The sequence below is a fragment of the Falco naumanni genome, chromosome 6, assembly GCF_017639655.2.
Source record: "Falco naumanni isolate bFalNau1 chromosome 6, bFalNau1.pat, whole genome shotgun sequence".
In the NCBI taxonomy this organism is placed as follows: Eukaryota; Metazoa; Chordata; class Aves; order Falconiformes; family Falconidae; genus Falco; species Falco naumanni.
The window spans coordinates 24,701,097-24,714,223 of record NC_054059.1 but is presented as its reverse complement, the minus strand read 5'-3'; the positions used below and the strand labels follow the sequence as shown (position 1 = coordinate 24,714,223).

At 38.0% G+C, this 13,127-nt stretch overlaps 1 protein-coding gene across 11 annotated transcripts in view; it reads left to right on the top strand.

Annotated features, from left to right (window-relative positions):
* The window catches only part of MYT1L (myelin transcription factor 1 like), a 305,413-nt gene that overhangs the window by 188,203 nt on the left and 104,083 nt on the right, over positions 1 to 13,127 (top strand). For all 11 annotated transcript variants that reach the window (XM_040599195.1, XM_040599202.1, XM_040599201.1 and 8 more), the window contains exon 6: positions 11,934 to 12,304. In XM_040599195.1, coding sequence (XP_040455129.1) covers positions 11,934 to 12,304 — 371 coding nt within the window. The remainder of the gene's footprint in view (positions 1 to 11,933; positions 12,305 to 13,127) is intronic.

The following is a 13,127-nucleotide window of genomic DNA, read 5'->3' as shown; positions in this document are numbered from 1 at the left end:
TTCATTTTTTAAAACTAAAGAATCTGCTCCTCTTCTTGCCATCTTCCTGTGACATACGTCTACTTCTAGTCATTTCCCAATTTTACTCTTTGGTCCTTGGACAGTACATAATTCTGGACCTTTCACCCTTCATTTGTTGACCTTTGCTGCCTTTCCTGTCTGTGCATCTATAAAACTGAGCAGCTGAATTTCAGAGAGGGATAACTGCCACGTTTCCCTGTGAAATCTAGCCATAGGAGGATTACTGGCAGCAGATTTTCAATGGAAACTGCCATTTCCACCCACAACCCAGCTGCCACATTTAAATCATGCTGTGTGGGGCTTCCACTCCCTTGGGAGGCTATTTTCATTTTCCTTCAGAGACTCTTCTACAGTCTAATGGAACTCACTGTCAGCTATAAAAAGTAACATTACATCCCGTAGTATTTTTTTTTTTTTTAAATCATGATATGAGTCAAGTTGGAGCCTCACTATTCTGGACTTGAATGTGATAGAATTCAGTCAGATTTTACTTCCACTCCCCCCTACCCTTCAACACCCACCCCACCCCCAAACAGACCTCCTTCCTTTCATCAGAATTTCATCAGATATTTCCAAAAAGGTCAGATTAAGGTAAAGCCATTTAGGCCCATATCTAGACATCTGGGGTTTAGAGTCATGTGATTAAGCCAGTAGGTAAGTTTTCATTTCTAGACCAAAGTATTTCTAGTTCTTTTAATCATGGGAAAAAAAGGTGAGGAGAAATGAACTGAACATAAGTTTTGTTCTTTGAGTCTGCCAATGGCTTGAACCAATCTCTTTATGATAGTGAGCTTGTATCTTAGTGGAAATACTACCTGCAAGACCCTATAATATTACAACAAAGAACTTCTGTGCGCTGCAGAAGGAGAGTAGTTCAGTAGATTATTAGCAAAAGGTATTATATGTCTTTCAAGGTGTAAGTCATGGCAGTGGACAGGGGTTGTGCAGCACTGATCCACAGTACTTGCCTTGTACTTGCATAGGGTGGAAAAATGTATGCCGTTATATTTGTGTCTCTTGAAGGATGTGCTCCATTACTGCCACACTGAGCAAAAGTTAGTGCAGGAGATTTCTGAGTCTCAAACCCCAGATTGCTCTAATGCATCTCTGATAGGAACTGCTAATAGGGACTCTAATGACTGCTGAAAAGTATGTAATACTAAAATAGCTGTGTCCATCTAAAGCAAAGAACATAACGTCTTGGTTATAAGTCTGTATGTTGTAACTTTGTATGCAGTAGCATACTGGCAAGCATAACAGCCAGTTTCAAAATTTTGTCCTAGAAATTAGACTCAAGGGGACATAATGGTAAAGGTATTTTAGAAATCTTCTTAATGTTAAACAGAATTTTATCGTAACCTTTTTGGTGCAGAGCCCACTGAGAAAGCAAGCACCCTTAAAAATTAATATGGAGGATAAACTTTCCATTCCTTCATGATAGTGTTTGCTAAATGCATACTAATAGTGGTTAACATTTTTACCAAGAGACTAATTCTAGCTGCAGCTCCAAAATTCAGTAAAGTAGAGAGAATGCTGTCATTTCTATTCTGTTTTACAATAACCATGTTTCCTCTGTGTTACAGAAAGGCAGAATGGTTTTGCTTTTTTTCAAAATAGGAAGATTTAAACATCTCAATCCTCTAATAACAAGAATTTAGAATATTTCACACTTGAATGACTCCTAACCAACCATGCAAGAAAAAGAACGCTATCCTGTAGCTTATGCTGGAGCTGAGAATCCAGTACATAAGCACTGAAGTGGTTGCAGCTTGTATCACTTTGGTTTTGACATTATTTTCTGTAATTTCTGATGTTTACTGGCAGTCCTGTGTTAGAAGGCTGGTTCACATTATTATTCCTTTCCATTGGTTATAATTTGTAGCCATTAGCTTTTTGGATCATGTAAGATACTTATTGCTATGTTACAGGAAATCTGGTGTATTGTATTTCTTAATTCTCTGTCATATGTCTCTCTTAGTCAAAATTAAGTTGGGAGCCAGTGCTGTTGTGTATCTATATAGAGATGATGGAAAGAGTATTTTGATAGGAATCAGTAGCTGATAGTCTCATTATAGTAGCCTTTTATTAGAGATGTGATAAAATGACAGCATGCTCTATTACTCAATACTTAAGTACATGCTAGAGTAACAGTTTGACCTGCTGTGTTGTTAAATATGATCTATTGAGTCTGTGTCTGAGGGTGTCAATTCTACTAATATGTATATTGCCATGTTTTTAAATGATTGACAGTATAACTGCATGAATCACCTTTGATTTCCAGAAGTTTATTTCACTTGATTTTTGAATGCCTGAATTTAGCATGCTGAATTGTTTAAAAGCAATTATGTTTAAAATCTTGGAATAGAAAGGTTTCATATTGCTTCCAAGGTTCAAACACTGTGACTATGCAGAAGTCTTTTGTAAATGATAGATGCACTCTTGTAGCATGTAGTAACCCTTTCAAGTTGATGAATCATTTTTTTTTTAACTTTTCCCATATTATGATATGATCTTATAATGAAAAATAAATAAATTGGAAATTACCCTGCCCTCTACCTGTAAACAGAGTTGTCATTACCACTGAGACTGAAACCACACGATGTACAGAAATCTGGACATTGTGGCAGCTCTAGGTAATGCTTTGATTTAGCTTAGTGTAGCCCAATTCATTTTTGTCTGTATGTAGAAAAATGGAGGGTTTTCAGTCTCGATGTTTTTCTTCCAGATTAGATTTTTGAAGTAAATGTGGACTTCAGGATTTTGAGTTAGTGCAGAAGTCAGTGTTCTTTGAGTTAAGGCAGAAGTGGTCACTGGCTTTGCCTATTCCCATTTTTATGTGTCTGGGTTACATCTAAATCAACATCAAAGTGTGCAGAATCAATAGCCACTTAGCAAAACTTGATTATATGCATTACATCTAATGAATCAATATGAGTTGTTAAACCTGTGCTCTTTGTGCTGTCCTTGTTTCTTTGATCAGTCCCTGTATTCAAGGGTCTGGCAACAAGACATAATCAATTGTGGCTTCCAGCTCTTGAACGCACAGTTAAGTTGGCCATATTTGCCATCCGAAGATTAGAGTGCAACTGCAGCATTTGCCCGACATTGGATCATGCAGGTAGTCTTGAAAAGACATCTAAGCTATAGGGAGGAGAATTATTCATGTTCAGTGATACAGCAGCTGTGGAAAGGGAAGAAGCAGGGCTTTGGTTCTTTCTTTATGGAGGTATTGTGGTGTGCCGTTTTAAAATCTGCTAGGTACTGTCTTTGTTGGGGATGGACATACTATATATATATTTAATAAAAAAAAAAAAAAAGAGAGAAAAAGGCTTGGATTTTTCTCCTTTTTATCAGATTCCTAAGGGGTAGACATATAAGTTAATCACCATTAACTCCCTTAATTGTCAGTGGAGAGAGAGGAAAAGTGTCTAAGGAAGGTGAGATGAATTGCCTCCCAGGAGGTTCCAGTTTCTCTTCATTGACTTATGAAGGGAGCTTAACGTGACATGTATAGACTTAGTTTTTAGAAGCCTAGGGGTAGGTGAGAGATGAACCCCATCTATGACATCATAAGTCATGGGGCAATCAGATATTATATTGATTTATTTAGAAAAATACTTTTGAATAATCTACAACTGCAGGGCATGTACTTTGGTAACCTGTGCTGCCACATAAGTTTTTAGCTTCATGATTTGTTACATTTGTTTTTTGCATCTTGCTTTAAATGAGCTCTTCAGGGCTGAGATTTTGCCTGTGTATGTGTACACCACCTAGAAATACATTATGATGCCTTATTTTTCTTCACTAAAGAGCTATTGAATTCAACCAATTAAATAAACTTGTTGTTTGAATGGGTTAATTACTGCAAACCTGAAAGTTTCCTTTCAGTTGTCATGTTCCAAGAACAGAGACTTTGGTGATGGGTGAAATGATCTCACCAGCTAGAGGGCAGATAAGCCAGTAAGCTTGCCACTGTTTATCACAGGGTTCAGTTACATCAATTTGGAGTCTCAGTGAATCGGGGTGCTGAGGTGCCTGCACTTGGAGATATATAGGGTCCAATTAAATAAAAGATCCTCACTTCGACTTAAGTTACTGTGAGTGTATTGACTACATCAAAGCTAGTCTGCTTTATTTTGATGAAAATACATATTTCAGTATTTGAATTTCTGAATAAAACCCCAACTTTTGAGCTCCATCATTGAATTCTGGCACATGGTTCTGCTCTCATGTTGTTTGTTACTCCTAACTCCTTTTTGCAATGCTGTTATTTAAAGACCCTAATTTTTCCTTAGGGCTTATTTAGTTAAATAATGCTATACATATGAGTAGATCTGCAGTATGTTTAAGGTTATTCATGTGTTTAAAAAGGGTCTGAAATGCAAAAGGATCAAGTCAGTTTTTAAAGCTCTTTGAAGAAAATATCACATCTTCTACCTTTGCCTTTTGAGATCCAGCATACTTCTGGGCATTTGTAATTTTTCTTATGGTTCCATAATGCAGTACACAAATATTTCAAACTCCAGAAGGAAAAAAGGAATAGAATGCTTTACATTTCACGTATTTCTATCAGTTAAACTTGTACCTGTTCAGGTAAATTAATAGTTTTCACTGAATTGAAATCTGAAAAGTCAACAAACTTCTATTTGGTACAAATAAATTAAGTAAAGATGGTGTGTTCCGACATTGTATACATAAAAGCACTTCCTGCTTATAATAATCTGATTTATTGAATCAGAAGCAGAAATCATGGCAAAGTCTGAAATACAACAGAACTATAGAGTTTAGTTTGTTATATTTTAAAAGATACTTGTTAATGTTATTTATAGTTTAAATAGATAAAAACGTACTAATTTGGGCCCACGTGGATGGGAACATAGATTTTCCAAAGCACTGAGTCTGGACTAGTGCCTAACTCCAGCTGAGAAGACAGGGGTGAGGTCAGTCATTATGTAAGTGGCCTTAGATGCTATGATGCTTGGCAGTGCAATGGTTGCAAGAAGCATGCCTAATTCTGCAACAGCATTCAGGGCTCTGGCTCAGTTGCCAGCAGGTTCTTGGAAAGCAAATTTGGGTAAGTCAGTCTTCTAGATTTGGATTCATAGCAGGCAGGATGCTAGCAAAGAGAATTTTAATCTGGCTGGCTGGAAGTACCAAAACTAGTGTGTCCTAGCTCTATCTTGTAGGCTGCAATTGGCCATCTCTGTGAAATAAAAGCTAAAATATCCCTCCATGTCCTTCTTGAACTTTGTTCTTCCTATTTGCTCTTCTATACTTTAGTAATTAAAATACTCAACAGAGTTCTTATCCTTTTACAGCCTGGAGAGGTTTGACATAATACCTCCCATATTCCAGCACAGTACTAGGCATTATGTGGGACTTTTGAGTGATAGAAAAGATTCTGGACCAGTGTGGCTTAGAGAGCAAAAATAATTTCCTATAAAGCAATTTGACTCCTACCACCTCACAGTTATCACTGTCCACTGGGTTTGCTGTTCATTCCTGTAGTAATTTGGCATACTTTAAGCAGTCATTTAAATATGAATGGAAAATTGTCCTGAACTGAAGGAGTTTATTCTTGCAATTGAGTAGGCAAGTCACTGGGCTGGAGTCAATCTATTTTTCTGAATTTATTATGATTTTTTCATTCCTACCAATTCAATGTGCGCAAACAAGAGTACTACTAGCTCTTCCTCATAATAGTGCATAGTCTGCTGGGAAGGGCATCCTCCAGGAGTGCAGGGAGTTCAAGATGTAGGGTTTGGTGGAATCCATGGGGGTTTTTTTTCTGGTCAACTGATATCAGTTGATAGTATCAACCGTTTAAAGCTAAATGAAGTCATTGCTTTGAGAGAGATTTAATAGGATGCAGTATTAGGCAAATTAGGCTTGCACATTCTTTGAAGATTGGATTTCTTAGAGGACTTTTCTGCAAAATGCCTGTTTTCTCAGTAGCCTAGAAGTCTTCATTTGGAGGTATCGACTTGGAAGTTATCTAGTCCAAACCAAAAATAATACTTACGGTATCCAGTGGGACAAGAGTAAATGGCTTGGGAGCTTGCTGCCTGAAGCCTTAAGCAGAAGTTTACTTCCAATTTGCTGTCCTCAACCGTATAAGATAAAGTTCCACCTCAGTGCCACTTTAGACACTTGGGTGCTTCATTAAATGTTTTTTATAACCTTGATAGGTGTCTATATAATAAATTTTTAGATTCTATGACCTACAAAATGTTGTGGTTTATGTTAAATTAAATTCTCACATGAAAAAAGAAAGAATGAGAGCACTGTTGCTGGGGACACTTTTTAGATTGAAAAAAACCATTTGTAAGATATTTCAAAGTACCAATAAGAAAAAAAAAGATAATCATCCAAGAAAAAGCAAACAAAAAATATTATTCAGATTAAGGGCATAATGTTGTCATCATCGTATTTTTTTTTTTAACTTGGATCTTATAGCACAAGGATTCTGAAATAATAGATTCAATAGAAAAGAGATACAAATTAAACAGAACAAAAAAAGCTGATAAACATGGCAGATAGGAATCACTTTATCTAAACTAGATATTTAAAGTTGACTGAACCTTTATTAGTGACATAAGCTCCCTGTCTAATTCATGCAGGAAAATAAGACACTCTTAAGTGTAAGGTGTCCTCCAGACATAGCTGTCATGTCCCACCCTTGATGTGTGAGTTGGCATATCATGGGAAGAGTATTAATCAGTAATCTGATTGAGAAAATCCCTTGTGTTTCTCTGATCTTATACTATATATATTTAAAGACATTTGTTTACTTGTTATAGCCTAGAAATAGTAATCATACTACTTATACTGAAAATTGTGTTAAATGAGTAATAAAATATACAAAAATCAAGAAGTTCATCTCTGGGAAAGAAATATGTATTTGCTGAAGAAAGTTCCTACTGAATGTGTTAGTGTGTAGCATACTGTTTTTTAATGGAAAGAAATTGCGTGAGAGCTAAAAAAATACCATAAATCATCTTCTAAATAAGGAGTATAAATTCATATATTATTTCTTCAATTCCTTCAATTATTAATGTCTATATGTCCTCTTGGAGCTTATCACTACGAAATTCAACAATGTTCTTTCCACAAGAATTATTCATGACAGGTGCTGAAAACCAGAGATGACTGAGACACACAGCAAAGCAGTGTGGAATATTCAAAAATGTGTTTCAGGAAGCCCAAATATATATTCCGCTGAAAGCCAAGAGAGCTGAAGTGCGAGGGGAAAATAAGACAAACAGAGCTGACCAGGGAAATACAGTGAGCAATAAAAGAATGAATAAAGGTGTGCAAGACAGATAAATCAATGGGGTCATTGCTTTGAGCAGGGATAAACAAGTCTAAAATATAAGCAAATAAGGGGATGATCACAAAAGCCAAAATTGGAAATGGAGACAAAATTGCAGAAGCTGTTAAGGACAAACAATAACAGTTTTCACAAATATATGAGGAACAAGAGGTCAGCGGGAGAGACACTCATCTTTCTATGTGGTCAGGAGGAGAAGTTAGTGCGGAGGCTGCTGGGAAGCCAGCGCTGTCTTCCCCTTGGCATGCTCACCAGAGAGACCACAGGGAACGTGCCAGAAGCAGCGAGAAGTGTCCTGGAGGCAGAATCTGAAAAATTAATGAAACAAAGGATGTGAGCGAAACAGGTTAAGAAAGAAATAGAAGAAAATAGGGCAGGTAAACAGTAGGTTCCAGGTCTGGTGGCCTCTTTCCCACATTTCTGAAAGCCATGGATATTTTTTTAACTCGCTTGGACTATGAAGTCTATAGTACATGAGGTATATGTAAGCTATATGAGGTGTGTACTTGACGAGCAGAAGAAAGCCAGTGCAAGACAGTATTTGAAAGGGTTTGTAAGAAAAAAACTGTGCAATGGTAGCTTTATGAAGTATAAATCCAAGAACAGCCAAAACCAAATTCAAGGTTGTGGAAAAACTGGTACAAACTAATCAGGAAAGAGTTTATCAAAGTTGAGTTTGAGTTATCTAGCATAACTAATTTCCTTGGAAAAATTACATATTCCCAAATGTTTAGTGCTGGACACAACCCTTAAAATATACAAATGTTTGTTTCTGTTAGGTGCTGGTGTGTCCTTAGTTTTAATGCTATGAGCAAAGGCATTGAGAATAGATAAAATGAAAAACTTAAGTCAAATTTACAACTTTACCTGAATAGCTGAGTCGCAAATAATTACTTAATGAGGTTTATAAAAGCATCAAAGCCGCCCAGGCAGCTAACTGGCATTGATTTTCATTGCCAGTTATGAACTTTCCAGGGGGCCTGAATCCTAAGTAATGTCTTAGATTCTCACAGGCTTTATAAAGTTCTGTAGAAAAGCATAAAGCCATGAAGAAAAGACTAAAGATGACCAAAAATGGCAATGGCAACAATTTCTTTCTAACTTTGACCTATAATTTGTATCTAAATAGTCATGGAATTATACTTCAATGGCAAATACAAAATTTAAGCAACAGTTCAAAACAAAATAGTTGTATTTATTATCCTATTGTTTTCTTCCCCAGTTCCCAGACTACTGTGAATTCTAAAGGGACTGTTTTGGGCATTACTAGATGAAAACTTTTGCAAGTATTTAGTGTTATTAACTGAGCAAAAATTGGGACAGGGTGGGGTTAATGTTCTGGCATTGATGTGACAAAACGTCCAAGGTTGGGTGGGTCTTTAAACAACCTGGTCTAGTGGAAGGTGTCCTTGCCCATGGTTTGGAAATAGATGATCTTTAATGTCCCTTGCAACCCAAACTGTTCTATGAGTCTATGAAAATTCAAATCTGTGTCATATCCAGTGGCCAAAAATTGTCACAGTTACGTGCCTGCTGATGCTCTTTAGCCTCAATCATTTTAGTTCACAGCTGTGTGAAGTGTCATCATTACCTCTTACAATGTTCTAAGAAGGTTATAATAAGAGGAAGAAATGATATCCTGGGGACTGCTGGAGCTAAGCCTGCTTACATCTTTGAAAATAAAGATCAGGATATTTAGAAAATACCATTTCATTATAATGGCATTGAAGAAGTATAGTGAGGGTAATATGCGTCACAAAGAGAAGGAACAGAAACAAAGCAAGCAAAACATACCCACTCAATAAATGTTACCCTGTCTGCCTAAATCCTGTTGAACTGATAGACAAGTTTCTAAAATCTGCCTGAGCGCCAGGCCACGCATGACCCACTCCTGTTTTCCAGGGTGCAAACCTCTGTTAGGCACCTAAATGAAACAGGTTCCTCCTTATCACCCAGCTATTTCCCTGGGCACTACGCGCATTCTGAAATTCCAGGTCTGAGGAAAAATTGATGTCTTCTCCCAGAGCTCCATATGGAGAGTTTAAATAGGCAGCTCCTGAATCCTTGTAGCACTAGGTGGAGCACCAAAATAAACCTGGTGTGGTCAGAAGTTCAACGAGCAGTGCTTCCCTTTTTGCCTTAGGTTTTGGGCACTGCCCAGACTGATGGAGACTGGACTGTTTCTGCCCTGACTGTGATGACGTGGGATATTTTCCATGAAAATATACCCCACCTTTGCTCTTGATTCTGAGCAGCTGGGTCCTGACCAAGAGGAGGACTCACAGGACAAGAAGTAGGACAGTCATTTGGCAGCAAACAAATGCTGGGGACAAGGATTTCCACAGTATTTATAGATTTTACATTGAATCATCTTTGGACAGAAACAAATGTAGCCCAAAGAGAAACCACCAGAAGCTTAGGCCTGCTCTTTTCCCAGGTTTAGGGCTCTTAAAATCAGTGAAGGTTTGGGCTTTTGCTTGCCTGATGTGTATCAGAGTGAGTTTCTTGCGGCCATCTGCGCAGGGAGTCACCTTCTAGCAGAGGGAGCTGTTCCCCAGGATATGCCGCATGACCTGCTGAGTGGAGCGTGGTTCTGGGATCTGGAGGATGTGCGTCTATTCCCACTCTAGCCTGCACCACCACCATTAGGCCTCAGCTTTGGTGTCGATGTCTGGAAACTGTACATTGTTAGGACTACTATCCCGTACCCACTCCCAAGTGAGGAGGGTTGGGATCTGGCTTGATGGAGGGACTTAAAATTTACTTAGTATTTCTTGATGGTGTTAATGGAGGGAGGTGTTTACTTCAGGCACACTGGATTAGACTTTAAAGACACCTGTACTCCCTACGCAGAGAGAGAGGTGCCTGTGTCATGCAGAAAGTCTCCCTTGGCAGGTTTTCCATGATGAATACCATCTTTTGTGACTGTGGATGTTCCTTACATATGCATGTACCGGGCAGACTGAGTCAGCCTTCCTGTGAACAAGTGCTTTAAAATTTAGGTAGAACAATGACTAAGGTAGGCACTTATTTAAAGTGGTTAGGCACTTGAAGAGAAGTCTTGTTACTTAAGTAGCGTTTTAAGTAATTGGGATGCATAGCTGCTGGGATGAAATTAAATCAGGCCAAGATCAAGACCATGCAGACACCACAGAGAGCGCATCTGTAATACTAAATGTGGTGAAACCCCCTATTTTTCAGTGGTCTGTCAATAGAATACGAAGCATTATTAGAGTGGACAAAAATGATAAAAGATCCTCAGTGGTTTTTAATCAGGATAAAAGGAACAAAAATACGATGTAAAAGAGGAAGTTTTAGCTAGATATGCAGAAAGGGCTAGAAAGAACAGTTTAAATGTCATGGAAGTAGTTAATCACAGGAAGAACACCAAAACCCAAAGTAACTTGAGTGGTATTTATAATCACACAGTAAAAAAGTTCCAAGAGGGAGTTCTCTGAACAATAGTTAATTTGTGTGTGCAGTCACTCTGTGTAGGAGGTTATAGAGCAAGGGTCCTCAAACTTTTTAACCAGGGGGCCGGCGCGCGGATGAAGTGGCAGGCAGTCATCTGCGGCTGCTTGGTTTCCCCCCACCCCCCGGCAGGGAGTGTGTGGGGGTGGGGGTGTTCTGTAAATATCGGGGGCCAGATTGAGGGCCCTGGGGGGGCGTATCCAGCCCACGGGCTGTAGTTTGAGGACCCTTGTTATAGGGGTTATACAAGGGTGATCCCATTCAACAAATACAGATATGACCTTTGAGAAACAGGTGGCTACTCTGGTAGAAGACCGGAACTCTGAAATGCTATTTATGTTACAGTGCATTAAAAAGATAGATGAGGAAGTGGTACTCAGCTTTGAAAAGTCTGACTTCCTTCATGACAGAGGATTGTGTTTATTATTTGATTATTTTTTTTCAATGTGCGAACACTTCTAACACTGGCCGTGAGAACTGTTGGTTTTGGTTGTGTTCGGATGCTTGCTTTCCCATTTATTCAGCCTTGTAGCCTAGAATGAAGAAACAGAGCATAGAAATACAGAATTTAAGATCAATTAATCATTTTTAAAAATAAGAACAGACAACGGCATTAAGACTGTGGTTGTATTTTCAGTATTTAAATACCATTGAAGCATATCTTAATTGTACACAATCATAACCTTACTGAGTATTACAAAATTATGAAGCATTGCTTTATTCCTGATTGTTGTACTGATAGATATCAGGACAAAACCTCTTTTTTTTAAGCTACATTCATCTGCCTTAGAAAAAAATGTAACATGTAGAAGAGACAAAAGTGTGAGAAGGAAAAACACATTCGTATCAGTTCTGCAACTGTTATGCTGGCATGTGTGTGTGACACTTTCAGGCAAATAATAGTTAATCTGAAATTTCACAGGTTTTGTGTGTCCTTGCCCTTGGTCATTATTGCCTAAACAGCATTTTTGTTTGAAAACACGTATTTTGAGAACAGCAACTAACCATGGTGTAGAACTGGAGTATATGACTAAATTACTTGAGTTATACAATCTTACCTACAGAAATCTGCAGGATAGTGTAATAATTTGTATCTTTCATTTTTGCACAGTGTTTATGGCTGTCCTTTGGCAAAAAAAAGAAAAACACAAGATAAGCAACCCCAAGAACCAGCCCCCAAAAGAAAACCCTTTGTGGTTAAAGCAGACAACTCTTCGGTAGACGAGTGCTATGAAACTGATGGAACAGAGGAGATGGATGAAAAGGAAGAGGAAGAAGAGGAAGAGGATGAGGAAGAGGAGGAATATTCTGATGATAATGAGGAGCAAGGTGATGAGGAGGAGGATGATGAGGAAATAGATCGAGAAGAAGAGGAGATTGAAGAGGAAGAAGAGGAGGATGAAGAGGAAGGTGAAGATGTGGAGGATGAAGAGGAGGAGGAGGAAGAGGAGGAGGAGGAAGAGGAGGAGGAGGAAGAACGTGGTAATAATCAGAGTATTAGTAAAAAGTAAACAATGTGTGTTTTCTGGGTTAATCTTCTAGTGTGGTGTGTGAGGATTTAGCTGTGCGGTTCTCATTAAAGCTAATGGAAGTCATGCAGTTAAATCTCTCTGCTCCACACTGAAAATATACCCCACTGTGTTCTCTTAACATTTATTTTAATAAGTCTGTCTTCCAAATATTTTTTAATACACCAGCACTCACAGTTCAAACAAGGAGGGTGGAGGTGTGTTTGTGCTAAAAATGCTTGCATAAAATGTAATCTTAGTAGGGGATTAATGCATGCAGTTACCAGAGAATATTCACGAAGGTACAAGCAAAGCATCAGCTACAGCTGGGTGCCTGTACTGATCATTTGCAAGTGTATTTGCTGGATCTGCTTATATAATGTCAATGGTTGCCCACATAAATACTGTCACAAGTTTGCAGATAATTTTTGTGAGGAAAAATGGGTCTCTTCCCTTTGAAAATTTTGCTCCATACTTCCCCCTACCTCAAGAAACTATTTGGAATGAACTATTATATTATACTTCAGTTCTTTCAGACTTGACTTCTGTGTACTTTAGTTGATTCTATTAACAATATAGAGAGTGAGAGGTTTACATAGATAAAGTTCTTCAAAAATTCATATATTTTGGTTATCATACCATGGCATAAATGCACTTTAGACATACAGGTCACTGGTAGTAATCAACTTAATGTAGTAGCAATGTGATTAACCTATTCACTTTTCTCTTTTTTTGGGGGATATTGGACTCTATATAACCAGTATTTTCAAGATACATAATGAGTGTCCATTTACTCA